This window comes from Budorcas taxicolor, chromosome 22 (genome assembly GCF_023091745.1).
Source record: "Budorcas taxicolor isolate Tak-1 chromosome 22, Takin1.1, whole genome shotgun sequence".
NCBI lineage: Eukaryota > Metazoa > Chordata > Mammalia > Artiodactyla > Bovidae > Budorcas > Budorcas taxicolor.
In genome coordinates, this window is record NC_068931.1 from 26,124,343 (window position 1) to 26,144,951 (window position 20,609).

Genomic DNA, 20,609 nt, shown 5'->3' on the forward strand with positions numbered 1-20,609 from the left:
GATGTTTTGATTTGTCTGTGTGAGGTTAGTGATAGAAAATGTCAGCTGTACACTCTGCATTAAAATGAAGACATACTTGCCTGTAGATTTCCCGTCATTCAATTCCTATTCAAAGAGAGTGCCTCTGTAGTGACCCCGTAATGCATTTCGTCCTAGCGTTTTTGGAATAGTTGCCTTTGTGGTTTAACGTTGATAGTTTCTATGGTTGCTAGCCTTAGGACTACAACAAAAGCCACAAGGACTTTTTGAGATGAGTTTAAATAGTTCAAGTGAAAAATGAGCAGAGAGGGAAAAGATAAGCAAATAAACTTCAGACAAGCTCAAGTAGTGCTTACTGTAACAAACCGTCATGCCTGTGTTTATCGTAGAGAAAAGCCACGGGAGCCGTTGCAGAGCAGGCGACACACCCAGAGAAGAGGTTGTGACAAAAGGGAGATAGCACTTGCTTCTGTAAGGAAAGAGACACTTCAGAGAGAGGGGGCATGCTGAAAGTGGGTCTCGCAGGATGGTTTAGTAGATAGCTGAAGGGGCAGCTTGTAGGCACAGGAGGCTCTGTATCCTGAGAGTGGGGAGTGGTCGGCTATGACTGGGGTGGGTGTGTTGTGGGACGTGTGGGAAGTGAGGCTACACAGCAAGGTGAAATAGTCGTAGTCTCAGTCACTCAGTCGTGTCTGACTCTTCACGACACCATGGACTGTAGCCCGCCAGGCTCCTCTGTCCATGGAATTCCCCAGGCAAGAATCCTGGAGTGGGTAGCCATTCCCTTCTCCAGGGGATCTTCCCAGCCCAGGGTCTTCTGCATTGCAGGCAGATTCTTTACCATCTGAGCCACTGTGTAAAGGACTCACCAGTCTGAGGGCTGCCTGGGTCTCATGAATTGCTGGGCATCCATGCGGTGGGCATCAGGGGAGTGGAGCCCTGAGCGCGTGTGCAGAGGGTTCACTTCCAGCCGGGGTGCATCTCTAAAGGTGCATGGTTTTCCAAGAATCCAGGGACAGAAACGGGTAAAACAAAGCAGAAAACACTACTTTGGGAAATGTAACCTTTACCTGCTTTCAGGAGATGCATGGTGGGACTAGGACAGGACTTCAGAAAGGTGCTTCGGATGAGCAGTTGAGATTGAACAAGAGTGGGGAAGTACCAGGCCCTGTAAGAGCCACACGGAGCTCCCCATGGCCTGGAGGAGCGGCTGGGGTACGTGCCGGGCAGTGGTGCTAAAGAGAAGAGAGATGCTTTTGGTCCGATGTGGTGACCAACTGAGGAATCAGGGTTGATTTCCAGGTTTTGGCTCAGTGGTGGTTAACCGAAAGGCAGATGGCAGGATAAACCTCACACTTGGGAGAATGGGGAAATGAATGAGTTCGGTGTTGGGCTTCTTCTGTTGAAAGCTCAGGAGACTTTGTTTGGGATCTGAATTTTTTCAGAGAGATCTGGGCTGGAGGTGGTAGCAAGTGAGCCTGGAAGAAGGCTGCATATGAGTGGGCCCTTGAAGAAAATCAGAGCCCGAGGGTCAGCAAAGAAGGGAAAGAAGCCAGGGAAGGCGGGGGGTGGGGGTCAGGGGACGTGTCCCGAAGGACAAGGAGTAGGCTCTGCCTTGTCCCGTATCTCAGAGCAGTAAAGGGAGTGTCTGTGAGAGGCTGTTGAACTGGGCACATCTTACACTCACGGGACCACAGCCAGCATGATTCAGTGGGGTGGTGACATGAGAAGCCAGGTATCCTGTCCTGAGAAGGCCAGGTATCCTGACCCAGAAGCGTGTAAAAACTAGTTGGTTTAAAACAAAGAAGTTCAGGATTTCCCTGGCGGTCCAGTGGTTAGGACTCAGCGCTTCCATGCAGTGGGGTGCAAGTTCAACCCCTGGTCAGGGAACTAAGATCCTTACACGCCTCAGGTCATGACCAAAAAGAAGTTTTGTGGGAAAGGGAAGGAGACTTGGGGGAAGGAGTCTGTGGACGAAGTGGTGTTAAGGGAAGAACGATTTAGGAGGAGATGGACTTAAGTGAGTTTTAAGCTCTGCGGGGGAGGACGCTGTGGACAGACTGAGATGCGAGTGAAGGGAGGAGGAGGGAGGTGTCCAGGGAGCCCGGATCATGGCGAAAGTGGCAGGAGACAGAATGTGCTCCTGGGGAGGCACTGGTAGGGACTAGGAGGAACACCGCCTCCTCCAAGCAGGAGTGAGACCCATTTGGAGATGAGGGGGAGAAAAGTCCAGGGGGCTCAGCCCTGTTGCTTCTACGTTCCCAATGGAGTAGGGACCACATGCATATGAGGGGTCGGCCACGAAGGACCGGGTAGCGTGAACCATGAGATGCAAAATATTTAAAAAGTAGTTGTAGGGAATGCAAAGTGGAGTCAATAAATCATATATTAAAAGGTGCTGACTCACCTGTTAGCCAAGAGAGCCCTCCCCACACAGGGGTGGTCAGAAGCTACAGATAATGTGACTCTCGTTTCTGTTGAAAGCTTATTCTGTTTAAGGCAATCAGTTGGGTCCTATCACCTCAATGATGAGTTTAATCTATGTGCTTACTTGATTTTCTGGGGGGAAGAATTTGAGTGGCATTTCTCAGGTGATAAATTTGAGCATGGGAAATTGTTGAGCAGATGTGGCAGGTCAGGAAGGGAGGGAAAATAACAGTGTCTGAGTATCTGGGTGTGTCTTAGTCTGTTTGGGGTGCTAAAGCAAAAATACCATAGACTGGATTACTTAAACAGCAGATATTTATTTCTCAGTTTTGGTGGTTGGACATCTGAGTTCAGAGTGTCAGCAGGTTTGATAACTGATGAGAGCCTGATTGCTGGTTCATTGATGGCTGTCTTCTTGCTTGGCATCATGTGGTGGAAGGGGTAAGGGGTCTCTCTGGGGTCTCTTCTATAAGGGTACTAATCCCATTCATGAGGGCCTCATCCTCATGATGTAATCACTCCCCAAAGGCCCTGCCTTCTAACACCGTCACATTTGAGGTTAGGATTTTGCCATGTGAATTCGGAGGTGGGGGACCACATACATTCAGCCCATTTCTCCACAGGTGTGCTGTGATTGGGTGAAACTCATGGAGCTGTGTTGCTCCAAGTGTGGTCCAGAGATGATCAATGTGTGCCAGAAGCAGTGAGGAGGAGCGTTAAAAATGCAGGCCTCTAAGCCAGCAGTCCCCACCCTTTTTGGCACCAGAGGCTGGTTTTGTGGAAGACAGTTATTCCTTGGAATGGTTGGGGGATGGTTTCAGGATGATTCAAGCGCACTACATTTATTGTGCACTTGTTTCCATTATTACACCAGCTCCACCTCAGATCATCAGGCATTAGATCCCAGAAGTTGGGGACCCCTGCTCTAAGCCAAAGCTCAGAGCCGTAAAGAAAGGTTTCTGGGTTGCCAACCACAGGATGTAACTTGATTGGGTTAAAGAGGAAAGGGAATCCATAAAGAGATATCAGGCAGCCCCAGAAAACCTGGGTGGCTGCGGAGTTCAGTTCAGAGGCTGAGCAGCCAGAGCAAGGCCCAGACCACTCTGGGAAGAATCTCCTGCCGCCATGTGGCTGGGATCGCAGCTCCTGCTACGCCTGTGTAGGTCTGGGGACCAGAGGTGCCACTTCTGGGGCCCCTGACACCAGAAGCTTCTGCCGTCACTGTGACGTCTGCTTCAGCGTCACCATCTGTACATCTCATCACTTGACTCCTTCTCTCTGCTGAGAGGTTGGGAGAGGTTCTAGCTTCTTCCTCTGGGAGGCAGGACTCAACAGTGGGCAGTTGTGCAAGCCCTGAAATGTGTTGACATGTAAAGCTGGCTGCCCACAAATGTGACCATTTACTGACACAGGAGCTCTGAGAATGGGCCCGAGACCTTCTTTCTCAACAGGCAGGACTGGTGATCCTCAGCCACTCCACCAAAGTTAGCTATTGCTTTTTTAGGAGACCAGGGAGACAGAAAAAATGGGGAGACAGCAGAGAGAACTTAAAGCCAGGACTGGCTGGCTGTCACTGCTGACGCTGCCAGTCATTCTAGGTGACGGTGGGGCTCAGGGTGTGAATTCAGAGCTGATGTTACCAGGAGGATGTCCAGGGAAGGAGGTGAATGTCGCTGAATGTGGCTGCATTTTGGAAGGTAGTTTGGCTAAAAGCCAGAAACTTCAAAGGAGGTAAATTTATGAAAAAAGAAAGTAATGATTTTTTATGAAGTGTAGGTAAAAGTCTACAGTGTACCTTCTTATTTGCCTCACCCCAACCTTGTGGATCTCAGAGACTAAGCAATGAGCACGGTTTGAGAAGAATAGTGTTTCACTTAAAATGAAGAGTTGGGGTGATATCCTAGAAAGACGTTCCCTACAGTATATGGGAAACTTCTCTGCCAGAGTAGGAGATGTGGGTTTAATCCCTAGGTTGGGAAGATCCCCTGGGGGAAGAAATTGCTACCCACTCCAGTGTTCTTGCCTGGGAAAGCCCAAGGACAGAGGAGCCTGGTGGGCTACCGTCCAGGGGGTCTCAGAGAGTCGGACACGACTGAGGGACTAACACTTTCACTATGCTGTTTTCCGTGGTGATTATACCAGTTGACATTCCCACCAATAGTGTTGGCGGGTGGAACACTTTCTTGAGTGAAACACCAGGTATGTAAGGAGATGAGAGTAGCCTTGGTGGGTACCGTGGGAGGAGGGACTTGGGGTCCCACCACAGGCTCACCTGTGAGGTTCTTTCCTCTGAGGGTAGTTTGGAAACCGTGTCACCACTCGCTCACCTGTGAAGTGCCTCTTCCTGGCCACTCTCTATAATTTGTCCCTTTTCCTTCACTTTCTGTGCACAGGAATAAGTATTTTTTTCTGATACCACGTGTTGAGTAGCTGCGGCTGGTGTATGAAGTTAATAATAGGCAGATTATGACCTGTTTGAATAAAGGGGCATAAGCTCCTGACACGTGGTTGGCGGGGAGCTCCCTCAGCATCAGAGCTTCTACTCTGGGGAAGTGGGACCCACAGGATTGTTTTGATTCAAGGTGCCATTTCAATACACCTCACACGGAAAGAAGAGTCACGAGGTTTATTACTCATGGGCAGGGGCACAGAGAGCTGGTGGAAGGGTGGCTTGCCACCCCCGGAGGTAGAGAGCAGGCACCAGGGATCTGTTGCTGATAAGGTGGTTGGGGCAGAGGTCACTGAGTTTTCTTGGCCTTAGTTCTAAGTGGTTGTTATTAAAGGGGCCTCTGGAAAAGCAAAGTGGGAGCTTTTTGGCAGGAATCCCAAACTCAACCCCTTATCTGAATGTCCAGACTCAGGATGTGAGCAGGGTTATCACACCGTGAAATGCCGAGGCAGCAGCTCAGGAAAACAAAGGTTGTTTTTCTCATCACAATTGATCCCGTGATGCCTCAGCATTATTAATCTTCAGGGCAGATCACAGACACTGTGTGAATGGTGGAGATATTAAAGGCCATTGGCAAGGGTGTTGTTCACCAGCACACAAAGCAGAAATGCCATTGGCAGTATCAATAGACAAATGCCAGTTTGCAGTCCCGTCTGTAGCCACCCACTCTATTATTTGGGGTCCAGCCAAAAAAATTAAGCCCTTGGATAACGTTCAGGTAGGTATTTGATTTAAAAACCCAGGCGAGATTGTGGAATACTAGTACCTATTGGGCCATCTTTTGAATGTTTGCGTAAAGTTTGTGTGGAATTATTGACGTACACACAGAGAGGGTTCCCCTTACAGCGTGCACACACCTTCTTCCTGGGCCACTGAGTACACCATTTGTGCTAAAGAATCTCACTGCCGCTGCTGCTGCCTGAAGGCTGGGCTTTGTGCGGTGTGCTTGGCCGTGGTGGCTCACAGGTTGGGGTTTGCTGTAATGACGTGTTGTTTGGTGCCCAGAGCGGTGGCACCTTGAGTCACCTCAGTCCCATTGAGGGAGGGAGGTGGCTGACCTACTGCCAGTGTAATGGCCTGAATGTCTCAGGCTTTGACATGAAGTGGCAGACAAAGAATTGCGGGATTCTGTTCAGTGATGCAGGTGTTCCCAGGGAGACTGAACGGCCCTGGTGTGAAAACAGGGGTGCAGGGAAGTGGAGGGAAGGAGGAGAAGTCAGGGGTCTTCCCCAGATGGCTGCGGTGAGACCCAAGATGGCGGAGATTGTACTCCTTGGGACCAGGTCTGGGTCCTAGGACTCCATGAGTGTGGTCAGGGCATCCATAGCTGTGCCAGGAAAGGGTCGGGGTAGATGGCCACCACCAGGAGGTTGTTAAGAAAGATGGTTTCAGTAGTGACATCTGTTGTCCTACTTGTTATGCCTCATAACGGTGCCCTTCACGTCTGTTTGGAGCAGTTCCAGGGAAGCAATGCAATTTGGCCTCCAGTGTCAGTGAGAACATCCCACTGGATAATTAGAGAACAGGTGATCATCCCCCAGAGGAAGGGACAAGTTCAGGGACCTGCAGGGTCCCTAGGGCAGGGGTCTTGGTGGCTGTCACTCTCAGGGATCAGGTGTGGGATCCTGGGTTCTGCTTCTGGGATGTAGCACCGCAAGAGGTGACAGCAGCTTCCTCCAGGATGGGACCGCTGTCTGCTGAAGAGCACCTGGACAGAGGCGTCTAACTTGTGTTCAGCTGTCCCAAGGTTAAGTCACCAGGGACCTGGATCTCCGGAGCTCCAGTACGGAGCCTGTCGCTCATCTCATGAGGGAGGCTGAGCTTCTTACTTCTGTCTCTGTAGGCTTGGAAGGGTCTCTTTCTCTGTAAACAGAGCCCGGAACCAGTTCCAAAGACTTCTAAGAGCCAATTGGTGCCCTCTCCCTCTCCCTTTGAATGAATTTTCTTAAAAAAAAAACACACAAAACTCTTGCATTTCTATCATGGTATAGCTAGGTGTCTCATTCCTCACTCACACTGGCCATTGCTGGACCTTTTGGTATATGCTGCATAGTAACAAGGAACACCTGGGGCAGAAGTCACCCCTTCTCCAACTCCTGTGCTGCCACCTCCCATTCCAGGGGGTCCCAGTCGACCACCGAGGGATTGGGACCCGCCTCTACTAGTGCAGCATTAACAGACACATTTGGGAAAGCTCCAGACACTGAGAACATAGGTTCATAACTTGCTATGTGCGTATGCCACCAGTAATGCCCAGACCATGAGGATCTTACAAGCTTCCAGTAGTAGTTGTTTTTTTTTCTAGTATTTATTTATTTGACCGTGCCTGGCGTTAGTTGCGGCATGTGGGATCTAGTTCCCTGACCAGGGATTGAGCCCGGATTCTCTATACAATGGGAGCATGGAGTCTTAGCCACTCGACCGCCAGGGAAGTCCCTCTAGTAGTTTTTTCACCTCCTCTGGGGGCTTGGGAGGAGCTGGTACCCAGGGCTTGGGGCCCCACTTTCAACAGTGTATGATGCACTTGCCTCCTGGGTGCCATGAAGGCCCTGGTAGAGCTGCACCTCTCAAGGGTTAGAGCAGCTCTCCAAGCTCAGCACTCAGTCCTGACCCAACACAGCGGCCCCGTAGCTGGCCTCCCCCTCTGGCTCCAGGGCTCCAGGGAGCTCTCCTTGGCTCCTAGAGCCTCAGGGCCCATGCCTCCGCCCCTGCCCAGAGAGAGAGGGGCAGAGCCCTACCATCCAGCGCCCAGACTTCCACAGGTGGTTATAGCCGATCACCTTCACAGCCGACGCCAGGTGGGGTCTCATTCAGAGAATAAAGTGACGTAGAGGCGCTTCAGCCTAGGGGCTGCTGGCCGGGCTCTGCGGGGGAAGCTGACCCGGCACAGCACCAGCAGTTCGGCAGGGGAGGGAGGCTTCTCTGCCAGGCCTGGCATCAGCGACACACAGCAACTCAGAGGAGCCGACCTCCAGCCAGCAGTGGTTCCTTCCCCGAGAGACTGAACAACCTGGAGGAGGAAGTTAGCCGTTTGCAACTCCTCGGCATCTAGGAGTATGGGGCCCCAGCCGTACCCACCATCCCATCCTCCTTCTCAAGTGTATTGAGCAGCTGGAGCTGGTGTATTAAGAACATGGAGATGATGACCTCCTGAATGAGGGGGCACTGGCCACCCATACTGGTTGGCAGGTGGCTCCCTTAGCATCTGAGCTCTCACTTGGGGGAAGTGGAGCTCGGGGGTCATTTTGATGGAAGGTGCAGTTTCAGTACACCACAAAAAGGAAGTAGAGTCTCAGGATTTACTCACAGATTCCAGAGGGGGCCAGGGCCCAGGGAGCTGCGGGGTGGGGGCCGCCCTCCGTCCCAGCTCACCAGCCAGCAAATGGAGAGCAGGACAACATGCACCTGTCACTTAAAGGTGGTTGGGGTGGAGGCTTAACTCTGAGTGTTTATTTGAGAGCTTCCCCAGGAAAAGCAGAGTGATGGGCATTTTGCACTCAAGTTCTTATCTAAATGTCCAGACTCCGGGTGTGAGCAGGGTGGTCACACTGTGAAATGCATAGGCAGCAACTCAGAAAGAAATGGCTGTGTTTTCAGAGAAACAGAAGTTGGTTTTTCTCATCAACCCACCCCACCCCACCTCCGCTAATCAGTGTTTATTTTTCCTTCTCTCTTTGTGACCACACTCTTGCTGTTCCCAATGGTGGTGGTGTCTATCCTGGAGCCTGTCCCCCACCCCTTCATACCCACCCCCCAGTAGGGAGGTTGTTATTACTCCTGGCATGACAACCTCATGCCACTGGGTCATGTTTGGCCTTCAGCCCGTAAGATATTAAGATTTCAGAGCAAAGAGCAATAAGCAAATAGAAAAGATGCTGAGGGTCTCTGAGGAATGTGAATGGGGGGGCTGCTGTGGGGAGGAAGGTGAACTTCGGATGCCTCAGGCATCAGAGATTGTTAAGTGATGGACACTGAAGCCCCCTCCCCCATTGAGGAGAAAGATATAAGGCCCACCTCTTAATTTGCTGGCGCATGTGTGTTCAAAATGAAAATTAAACTACAAATAATGCTGGAGCAGACTGCTGACAGTAATGATGATTGCAGCTGTTGAAGCTATAAAGCTGGGCAAAAGGCAAAAAAATTGGTTTAACAGTGCATAAAGAATACCAACTTAGGTTCCTTATGTGAACTACTTATTTAGTCTAATTACTATCATTTGGGGAATCATGCATACCAAGAAATGCATCAGATTTACTTGTGTGGATTTTATCTGATTACAGTTATAGATTCTGTTTCTGTCAGCTGAGTCATGAGAGTCTATGCTCACATCGACTGGTGGATCTTGCATTTGATCTGTCCTTCCTCTGCAAGTTCACAGATTAGGTAAATCTGCCCTTTCTAAGATTAGCTACTTTGCATGTCTTGTCACAGCACACATTAGAGGAACAGACGCGAGAGGATTTTAGATTTTTTCCTAGCTTACTCTATGTAGCAAAGCCATTTGCGTTTTGAAATACTTCTTTCTAGTGTGCCTGCCAGTGCAGGAGATCCAAGAGATGCTGGTTCAATCCCTGGGTGGGGAAGATCCCCTGGAGTAGGAAATAGCAATTCACTCCAGTATCTCGCCTGGAAAAGCCCATGGACAGAGGAGCCTGGAGGACTATAGTCCACAAGGTTGCATAGAGTCAGACATGACCGAGAATGCACACAACAAATGAAACAAGTAGTGCCTAAGTGCTTAATGGTAGTGACTGTGTTCCTGCCTCGTTAGGTTGAGGAGGGAGATGGGAAGACGGGTGGCTGTGAAATCTTACAGAATAGAAAGTAGCAGGAGGAAAGGAAAGGGGCTCTCTCGAAGAGCGACCGTGTGTTTTTCAGTTGTCCCTTGGTATCTGAGGGGCATTGGATCAAGGGCCAAAATATGAGGATGCTCATGTCCTTACCTTACTCTGTCGGCCCTCCACATGTAGGCTCTGCATTCACAGATTTCAGCCAACCTCATGGATACATGCACTTCCCTGGTGGCTCAGACGGTAAAGCTTCTGTCTACAATGCAGGAGACCCGGGTTCGAGCCCTGGATTGGGAAGATCCCCTGGAGAAGGAAATGGCAATCCACTCTAATACTATTGCCTGGAAAATCCCATGGACAGAGTAGCCTGGTAGGCCCCAGTCAGTGGGGTCGCAAAGAGTTGGACATGACTGAGTGACTTCACTTCACATGGATACAGAGGGCTGGCTGACTGCATGTATGGAATCATGGCCACTGAGCTCAGACGCCTTGAAATAGGAAGCCTCAATATTTGTTGGTTTGCATTTTATGAGACAAGGAGGTGAAAGAACTTAGTTGTTAGTCCTTAGTTCTTGTTTGCTTTTTTAAGTTTAATTTTTGTAACTTTTTATTCTGTATTGGGGGTATAGCTGACTAGCAGTGTTGTGATCATTTCAGGTGAACAGCAAAGGGACTCAGCCGTTCATGCGTGGTTGCCAGGGGGAGGATGGCAGGAAAGGAGACTTAGGGAGTTTGGGATGGACATGTACACACTGCTGTATTTAAAATGGATGACCAACAAGGACCTACCATATAGCACAGGGAACTCTGTTCAGCATTATGTGGCAGCTTGGATGGGAGGGAAATTTGGGGAAGAATAGACATATGTATGTGCCTGTAGTTCTTGGTTGGTTTTGATTGAGTTAATGGAAATGGTTTTCCATGCAGGAGTCATTCCTGTTTCCATAGTATATGTTAGAAAACCTATTAGTAAAACAGCTCCAGGAATATCATTTATTTGTTAATTTGAAGAGAGAGTGCCTAGCAGACCAGGAACATCTTAGAAGTTTATAGTTTTCATTTTGCATGTCATGGTAATACATGGTAGGTGCTCACAATAAATTTGTTGAATTGTGTTTGCAGATTCTCTCTTAAGAAATGTCAGTAAACTGGATGACAGTAGTAACAGCTAAATTTCCTGCCGGTGTACCTTTGTGCCCAGCATCTAATGGGTATGACCACAGTGGGAGGCAGATCTCTTTTTACAAATAAGGAAGCTGAGGCACAGAGAAGTTAAGTAATTTCCCTAAGACACAGAAGCTAGGATTCAGCTCCCAAACTAACTGCTTAATTAACTTTTATATACTGGGCGTTCATGTCTTCTATGTTGAGTATGTTGAAATTAAAAATGGTTTCTAAATAGTTGATTAAATTGAAATGATAAGCTATACTGTAATGACTGGAAACATTTACTAAAGAATACTATAATATTCATCATATTACTCGAAAGTAAAAAGCTTAAGTGCTTTGGTTTTCTTTGGCTGATTTGCCAAAGATAGTAGGGTAACCATATGATTTATCATCCAAAGTAACACTGAAAGGTGGTATTAACAATTATATGGTGAAAACAGGACTAAATGGTACTATGCCAGCAAATATGTTATGCCACCGTGCTACTGAATGTTGTTTGTCTGACTTCATATTAAAATGGTTCTTCACATTTTTGACCTTCTAGGGGGATTCCTCAATGTCAATGTAAGTGAAGTCAGTTTTCATGAAATTCATCAGCTCTTCTCCAAGGATTTAGATATTGAGCCAGGAGGTCACTGGAGGCCTAAAGACTGTAAACCCAGGTGGAAGGTGAGGTCCATTGTTTCATAAATCATGTGACTGTTACTATGCATTCGAGAAAGGTGTTTTCAATTTAGAATATATAGTGGAATCCCTGTGTCTTGATAAATGAAGACAGTTTGGTGTTTAGTGTTTAAGTATTGACAGTTCAGATGTGGGTTAGTTGTGTTACCTGTGAAGATGAGCTACACCTGTGCTTACACAAATACTAGGCTCCTGTGTTCAGTCTCAGAGAGCCTGCTGATAAGTTCCTCACTTGGGACTGGCTTGGGAAACAAATGGTCTTCTGTTCTGTTTGAAAGAGAGGCAGTGATTTCTTTGCCTCCCAGTGCTGCCCCTGATGGTTACTGACACCTGCAGGCGTGTCCCCACCGAAGCCTGGAGCCAGTGGTTTCCAGCTGGGTCTAGCATTGGGGCTCCTGAGTCCCAGGATTCTAAAGAGGCTGCTTGGCGGTCCCTGCAGGACACACAGAACAACTTTGGGCCCTTTTTCGCCTCTATTTCAGAAAGCAGAGTGTAAGCTTTTCATCTTTTTGATATGTCAGAATCCTACTTTTAATGTTGTGTTTGAAAAACTGTAAGGGAGTCAGCGTGCCCCTGCTGCTTAAAAAAAAAAAAAAAAAAAATTGAAAACCGTGGTTTAAGTCAGAGTTGCTCTCAACACTGTGAAACTGGTTAATAAGCGCATGCCCATGTAATGTTGTTATGTTTGAATAGGAAGTAGCATTTATGCCATTCAAGTGAAAACTGCATATGATTAAATCAGATGTATGATTAAATCGGATGTTATATCCCGAAGGGCTGTGATGTAACCTTAATCTGGGAACATTTTTCAGTTCTTCTTTTAGTATTTTTAGTATTTTTTAATATTAGTATTTTGTTAAAATATTTATCCTTTGGTACCAAAAAACGATAATCACTCCTGGGAAGGAGAATTGTACGCTGTTGAGCTTCTGATGAAAGCTGTCTGACTTGACTGGCCTTGAGTCCTTTGTGTTTGGGGTGTTGGGGATCTGTATTACTCATGTTGGCTTCCCTAATGTAGACACCAGTCTCTCGTGTAAGGTAAGCACTAAACCCAGCTTTGCCGAGTTGAGTTTATGAGACAGATAAATGCCTTGTTATAAATTATTAAATAATTTTTTATTTTCCTCAAAAAAGTTGTAAAACTGCTGAAATGGATTCTAGTACAAATGTTGGCTATGCATTCTGTTTTACAGTTGCCTTATGCTGTTTTCCAGAGCAGATTCAGATGATAAATTGATTTCATGATTGATTTTATCATGTTTGTGTATAAAATATGGCCCAGTTTACATAATAACTACTTTTTAAAATGTCCTGGGCAAAATAAATTATTTTTCTTATTTGGGTGATGAGTATGTATGTTGAATGCTAATGGGAAAAGTGTCCTCAATCACAGAGGCTGTGGGAGAGCGTGGAGGTTGGTCCTCAGATGTGTTAACACGCGCGATGCATCCCCCTCAGGTGTGCATTGTGTGGTATCACAGGATAACTTGGGGTCAGAAAAATTGAGTGTTTTGTCCTCTCTCTAGTGGTCTATATCAGATGTTGCATTTTAAAGTGTTTTAGGGTTTGTTTTCTTCTCATTTTCTGGGAGAGAGGTATGTATCACACATAGGTAGCTCCTACTTACAGATTTTAGTAGACTGTAAACTCCAGTGGATGGGTAGGTAACACTGTTGAAAGTGGTGTTTCAGGAGCCAGCTAATTCAGGATTCTAAAAATTAGCTTATTTTTATTCAAGAACTATATGGTACTGTTGCTCTTATTAGAGTTATGTCTAGTCTCAGCTTCCGAGCTATGCAGCTCAAGGTATGGGAGGAAATTTGGAGATAGCTCAGAGATGACTTGTACTTCCCATGTTTAATCAAATAACCTTCCCCCCCGACCCCAGCCTCTGTTTACGTTCTGATAATGTCCCATTTTAATCTTGGAACTGAGGTGAGAGAGAAGATGCAACTAGATTTATGTGAAACATCCGCTGCCAAGTTGATTCTTAATATTTGAGGATCTTTTTTTTTTTTTTTTTTAAAGAAAACAACTAAGTTGTCTTAAAAAAAAAACAAAAAACTCAGTTTGTTGATGGCCAGTTAATTGGAACTGAGATCTGCTAAAACTAGTGGTTTCAGCAATTCCTAGGTATTCTGAGCACCACAGGTCCCCATTGAAGGTTTAGCACAGGACAGATGCCTTACAGAGGCAAGGTGGTTTCTAAAAGGGAGGTTGAAAGGAGGAAGGTAATGCTTTTCAGATCATTGAAGTGTTTACCTATGACGTTACCTGTGTTCCATTCGGGGTCCAGGTGGAGGCCCGAACCACTCTGGTCTAAAACCTGAAGGCTTTAAAGAACCAGGCAGCTACTTGTTGGGCTTATCTGGTCGGAGGCCTAGAATTGTGCTTCTGGTCTGAGGTTCTTCAGAGATGATTCTTGACCATCTGCTCCAGAGCTCCCTGGGGTGTTTGGTAAAAATGAAGATTGTTGAGCTCCTTCCTCAGACATTCGGAGTGAAGGCTTGTCAGTTTCTGCTCTGTTCTGTCTTAGTTGGTCGCAGACAGCTAGGCAAATCGGAAGCCGAGTCATTTAGGGACCCTGTAGCGGGAGGTGTGATTAAAGTCTGAAAGTAGAACAGAATCTTGGTGGGGACAATGTATGTAGTCAACATTTTTCTTGGTGATCTCTTCATGGTGAGTGTAGGAGAAAATGAGCAGGGAAGAAAAATAGGTGCATAAATTCAGTAAGTTTAGCAGTTTTAAAGAGATGTGGAGAGATTCACGAAGATGCCTTGTTTTTCCAAAGATAATAATCAGATGTTCTCCATCTCCAGTGGAGATGCATCAACAGGAAAGTGGCTCCAGCAGCAAATTAGGGCACATGTAAGGAAGAATCTCCTGAAACAAAGGCTATCAAACTTCGAAATAAATTACCGCCACATACCGAGAGCTTCTTTTTCTAGAAAGTGAGCTATAAACTATTGAGAGTCATTCCAAGCCACAGGGAGGGATATACCAAATGAATCTTTAGATGCTGTTTAGCTTTGTTTTAATAAAAACTTCAGGCATATTCAAAATCTTTATTATCTGCCTCATTAAAATGTGGGCATGTATTTGTTATAAAAATGTCAGTTTAACTTTGAACTTGCTGTGACAGTGGGGCATTTTTTCCTCTTATAAACTCTCAGTTTCCACACAAGATTAAGAAAGAAAAAAACTCAGTATTTTAAATGTTCTGTTGGAGAAATTACTGTGTTAGGGGCCATGACTACCTTTGTCTATTCTTATGTTCAATTGATTACTCAGCCTAATTGTACTTAATTAATACGAGCTGTCTTTAATTTGACTCGACATTTTTAAAATAGCTTATTCCTTAAATATAGGACTTCCCTGTATCTCAGATGGTGAAGAATTTGCTTGCAACACAGGAGACCTGGTTTCGATCCCTGGGTTTGAAAGGTCCTCTGGAGAAGGGAATGGCAACCCACTCCAGTATTTTTGCCTGGAGAATTCCTCCTCCTGGAGAGAGGAGCCTGACAGGCTACAGTTCGTGGGGTTGCAAAGAGTCAGGCACGACTGAGCAACTAACACCACCACTACTTCCTTAAATATCTGTTTAGTTCAGTCGCTCAGTTGTGTCCGACTCTGCGGCCTCATGGATTGCAGCCATATCTGTAATTGACCTTAACTGCTTTTATAGCCCATTTATATCATAGGCTGCCAACTTGTGGCCAAATTCAAAACCAAGAAGGGCAAGCTCAAGCCTAATTTGCTAGAAATCAGGTCTCCTGCATTACAGGCAGATTCTTTACCATCTGAGCCACCAGGAAAGCCCAAAGAAGTTACTGCACTGATACAAATCAGATAAGGTCATTGGTAGAGGTTGGTACTCAATCATCCATCTCCTTTTTCTCCTTCTACTTTTCATAACAGTTTTCTGTCCTGAGAGTAAGCCTAGGGGCTCCTGAACTGCTGAGTTGTGTAGATTCGGGAATTCTGTAAATATGTTAGCAGTTGATCCTGAGGCCCATCAGCAAGTCCTGGGTCAGTAGCGAGCGCCCAGCACCAGCAGCGACCGTTGTGTGTGGAACGGAAGGGACCCCCTAGCTCTGGGTTCCGAGTTGCTCTGGCAGTCTTGTGGTCCTTAGGCTGATAAGCCAAGAGATTCCTTATGGAGCAAACCAAAAGAGAATGGGGCCCAAAGTGCAGCTGGCAGATACGCCAGAACCTCTCTAGTTCCTGCCACGTACCAAGCCTGGCACAGTGTGGACATGAAAATGTCAGCTTCCAGCAGACATAGGTCTCTTTCTTTTTCCACTGTCTTTGTCATCATTAAGGAAAAATTAGTGGCGGAGTTTTTAGTTCAGATGTCAGTTTTCTGAAACCGTCTTTTGTTCTCTTTTAAAATAAAACTATTTTAATAATCTGAAATTTTTTCTCATGTATGATCCTGGTAATGTAAAATACACAGGTAAACATTACTGTTTTCTATGTCTCTAATGTTATGTCCTGATTCTGCAAGTAGGATTAGATCTTAAACCTATGTTCTGTCAATTATTTACATCTGTTCATTCATTAGTAAAAGTATTTGGTATAGTTGAAGTTTTAATATATCCCACATTTTCTCTTTAACCAGTTTATTAGGCTTTATTAAAAAACCCAGAATATAGAATGACACATAAGCATTGTTATTAGACATATTTTGACTCATACTCTGAAAATCTCATGATTTTGGAATTTATTATTTGTTCAGCATCCTTTTATTGAACTCTAGTTGATTTACAATATCTTGTTAGTTATGCCTTTTTATTAAATGAAAAATATTAATATAATTATCAAACTTCATTTATTTCCATGCTATGTCTGTTAATAATATCTCTAGGCAGATAAGCCATATTAGATACTAGATGTTCAAGTGGAATCTCTTCTGAATGCAAATTGAAATCCATAAAGTTATTACTTATGATCTAATTAAAAACCTAGAATTAGTCTTGACACATCCCTCTCACTCACTGCTTATATATCCAATCCATGAACAGATCCTGGTACTTCGCCTCTTAAATGTTTCAAACATCTATGTGCTCCTACCCTTCTGGTCCTTCTCAAGCTACCGACACCTCTTGCCTGGACTTTGCATTCATTTTCTAACCAGCACCCTGAATCCGTTTTTGGTTTTCTCCAGTCTGCCCTCTCCAGTAGTGTTTGCTGACACGGTTATATCTCTGCTTTCAAATCTTCCCATGATTCTGTCGTTTTCATGGGAGAAAGACCGCTGTCCTTAGGATGGCCCGTTTATACCACTGCAGGTTCACAGGCGCATAAATGGTACAAAAGCAGGGGCCATGTTTGTTTGTGTTCACTGTTGGATCTCTGGTGAGGCAATTCTTAAGTAAGAGGATTTCAAGGGTCAGTTTTTATCTTTACATCTAGGGCTTATTGCTGTATTTATTGATATATGTGACTATTTTGTTTTAAAGGTGGCAGTCCTCATTCCTTTCCGCAATCGCCATGAACATCTTCCAATTTTTTTCTTGCATCTGATCCCGATGCTCCAAAAACAGCGGCTGGAATTTGCCTTTTACGTCATTGAACAGGTGAGAATAATTTTCAAAATGGTAACTAGGTATACTAGAACTTAATAAACTCTTAGATATTGTGTGATTAGAGATGCTTATTACCTTGGTTTTGTATTTGTATACAATTCCGTTTTGGATTGTGTATACCACATTTGGTTAAGCCATTTATCAGTTGATATGCTTCTATCATTTTTAATAACCTAATGTCTTACCTATTAAAGTAAAATACACATGTAATTATTCTTCGTACTATCAGCTCGTTTTTCTCTCTGTAAATATTTTTGTCTGGGGATTCAATGTGTAGTTTTCTTTGGTCCTAACCCTTTTGGAAATATTCTCTATACGTCTGTGTCTTCCTCCTCTGTCATCACCTAGTTTTGTCCTTAGGGTGTCATCGTGGATTTCTTCCTTGTTCTTTCCCTCCTCTCACTTCCCAAACACTAGAGTCCTTGCTGAATTTTATCACTGATTTCTATATGCTGTTTCTAAAATGGTGCATTTTGTTCATGTTTTGAATACATTGTAATTTGGATACTTTTGGTTTTAACATTGTTGACCTGGTTTTATCCTGATTGTTCCTTCTTTTTACTAAATCTGACTAAAAGCGTATTTCCTTATTTATCAGTAGACAGAAAGTGGCCTAGTTTATATTAGATGGTTCTGATTTTTTGTTTTTGAAATATTAGAAAATATTCAAATTCTCTTCCTAAGATTGTTCCATTTAGTGTGTTTTCCCAGCTCCTTTATGGCTGATTCTCCATCTTTTTTTAGTTTATTTTTTCACTCTTAGCTTTTTTGCCTACATTTCCCACCCTGAAAATACTTGGCATTTAATATAACTTAAACTTGGTCTGTATGTAAATCACTCTTTTAAGGCCTGTTTCCTGTTCATATGATGATGTATTAATATATAATGCATATGTGCTTTTTAATGCAACTGCCTATATTATCAAAATTAACTTTTTTAACCTGATAGTAAATTGAACATTTTAGCCACTTTCTTGGTAGCTATGGGACTTCCCAGGTGGTGCAATGGTAAAGAATCCACCTACCAATGCAGAACATATAGGAGACACAGGTTCAGTCCTTGGGTCAGAAAGATCCCCTGGAGAAAGAAAGGGCAATGGTATTCCTGCCTGGAAAATCCCATGGACAGAGGAGCCTGGTGGGGTACAGTCCATAGGGTCGCAAAAAGTCAGGCACAACTAAGCACACATACACGGTAGCCAAACTTCTAGGCCTGTTTTACCAACTGCTAGTTTCCTTTTTTGTGAGTCTTCATAATGTGGACGATGAGATACCTATAGCTACCTGTGTCTTTAAAGGCTTTTCGTCTGGGAGTCTGACACGATTGAATCACTTTGTGTATGTGATGAAAAAATCTGCAAAGCAGCTAAGATCCTTATTTTCTAAACCTCTTAAGTCTGAATCTCAGCCTTGATCAGTATTAATTCAGGCTTGTATATTTGATAGTGTGAGGCTTTGAGCAAGTAACATCTTCACCATGTAGGAAATGTGAAGAGTTATTTTCCTGCTGGACTGGTGCCTAGAAGAGCCAGTCCTTTGACGAGCAGCTCGGAACCCCCAGTTATATATGAAGGATAGTACACATATTTCTGTCTCTTCCTTCTTTTGCTATTGAATCAGGTGTACATTTCGAGTGATGGAGAACGGTCAACCAGGATGCAACCTTTTTGTCTTGAACAAGGGCGTTGCCATTTTCTGAGCTGTGGGCACATAGGATACTAATGAGGAGAAATGGGGCTTCTGTTTTTGCTTCAGTTTGGTTTTGCTCGAGCATATGCATGTGTGTGCGTGTGTGCGTGTGTGTGTGTGTGTGTGTGTGTGTGTGTGTGTGAGTGTGTGAGTGCTGTACCACAATCTCATGTACCTATGTGGAGGTTCCCCTTCGCTTTTTAGTGCCTTACTCTCAACCATGATGGAAAGCCAAGAGTTCCCACAAGAGGAGACAAAGCCAGGCTAACAAAAAGGATTATAGAAAATGGACACAGTGGAAGGAAGAGAGCACATTTTTGAAAAAAAGAAATTAATAGTAATACAAATTCATAATCACTATCCACAGAGAGAAAAGGAAAGATAATGAGCCCGTGAAATGAAAACAGGACTTCATTAAAAGAGAGAGAGAGAGAGAATCAGAAAAAGTTAGAAAAGAAAATGGGATAAGTGAAACAAAGCTTTCAGTAGACAAACTTAAGAAGATAACTCTTAAACTAGAATCAGAGCAGGAGAAGTTAAGAAAGTTAATCAGAAAGTACCAGTACAGCACAGAGGTGACCATCTCCAAGATGGTCCCCAGCTAGCCCTGTCTCCTGGTGTGGCCTCCTGCCCCAGTGACCATGGGAAGCACGCTGAGGAGTGGCAGTGTGTGCCTCTCGAAGCTGGATCATAAAGGACGTTGCTGCTTCTGCTTTGGTCTCTTGGATCTCTTGCTCTTCAGGAAGCCAACTGCCATGTCATGAAGACACTCAGGCAACCCCAGGAGAAAATCGACTTGCTAGCACTCTTACTGGCCTTGTGACTTAGCTATTTTGGAAGTGGATCTGCCAGCTGAAGTCCACACATCACGGAGCAGTGATCAGGGATCTTTGTCAGAATTGCCTATCACAGTGCTTTGAGCATTGTAAATGCTGTGGTGTGATTAACCACCGGTTTTGCTGTGATTTGTTACACATCAGTTGATGAAGAATGTATTTCCTAATCAGAGTTCTGGAAAAATATAGCAAAAAAAAAAAGGGGGGGGTGGACGGGGAGGGGTAAAACAACCAAAGAAATAATGTAAGAATATTTTCCCAGAAGCAAAGACATGAGTCTTCAGATTAAAAGGGTCCACATGTACCCATGAATAAAATACAGATCTATAAAGCATACTACCTTAAAATTTTTTAATACAAATTAAAAAGAGAAGATAACAAAAACATTCTGTAGGAACAGTTGCTCATGATTATGTGTCAGAATCATGTGAACCTTCTCAGCAGTGCTGATACCTAGATGATTGTGGAGCCACATGCCTTTAAGATTCTAGGGGAAAGTAATTTTTACCTAGAATTTTTTTACCCAGTCAGTGTATCAATCAAGTGTGCAAGTAGACTGATGGCATTTTCATTCACTCATTAGCTAAATGCACACACACACACACACACATACACATACATGCATACATACATACATACATACATATATGTGTGTGCTCAGTCACTTAGTCCTGTCTGACTCTCTGCAGCCCAGTGGAATGTAGCCTGCCCATGGCTCCTCTGTCCATGGGATTTCCCAGGCAAGAACACCGGAGTGGGTTGCATTTCCTTCTCCAGGATATCTTCCTAACCCAGGAATGGAATCTCCATCTCCTGCATTGGCAGGTGGATTCCTTTCCACTGAGCAACCTGGGAAACCCTCTCTCTCTCTCTCTCTCTCTCTCTCTCTCTCCACACACACACACACACACACACGCTGCTAAGTCGCTGGGAAACCCTCTCTCTCTCTCTCTCTCTCTCTCTCTCTCTCTCTCTCTCTCTCTCTCTCTCTCTA

At 45.0% G+C, this 20,609-nt stretch overlaps 1 protein-coding gene across 1 annotated transcript in view; it reads left to right on the plus strand.

Moving 5' to 3' along the window:
* The window catches only part of B4GALT6 (beta-1,4-galactosyltransferase 6), a 66,766-nt gene that overhangs the window by 37,014 nt on the left and 9,143 nt on the right, over positions 1 to 20,609 (plus strand). The window contains exons 4-5 of the mRNA XM_052660492.1: positions 11,360 to 11,484; positions 16,965 to 17,081. Coding sequence (XP_052516452.1) covers positions 11,360 to 11,484; positions 16,965 to 17,081 — 242 coding nt within the window. The remainder of the gene's footprint in view (positions 1 to 11,359; positions 11,485 to 16,964; positions 17,082 to 20,609) is intronic.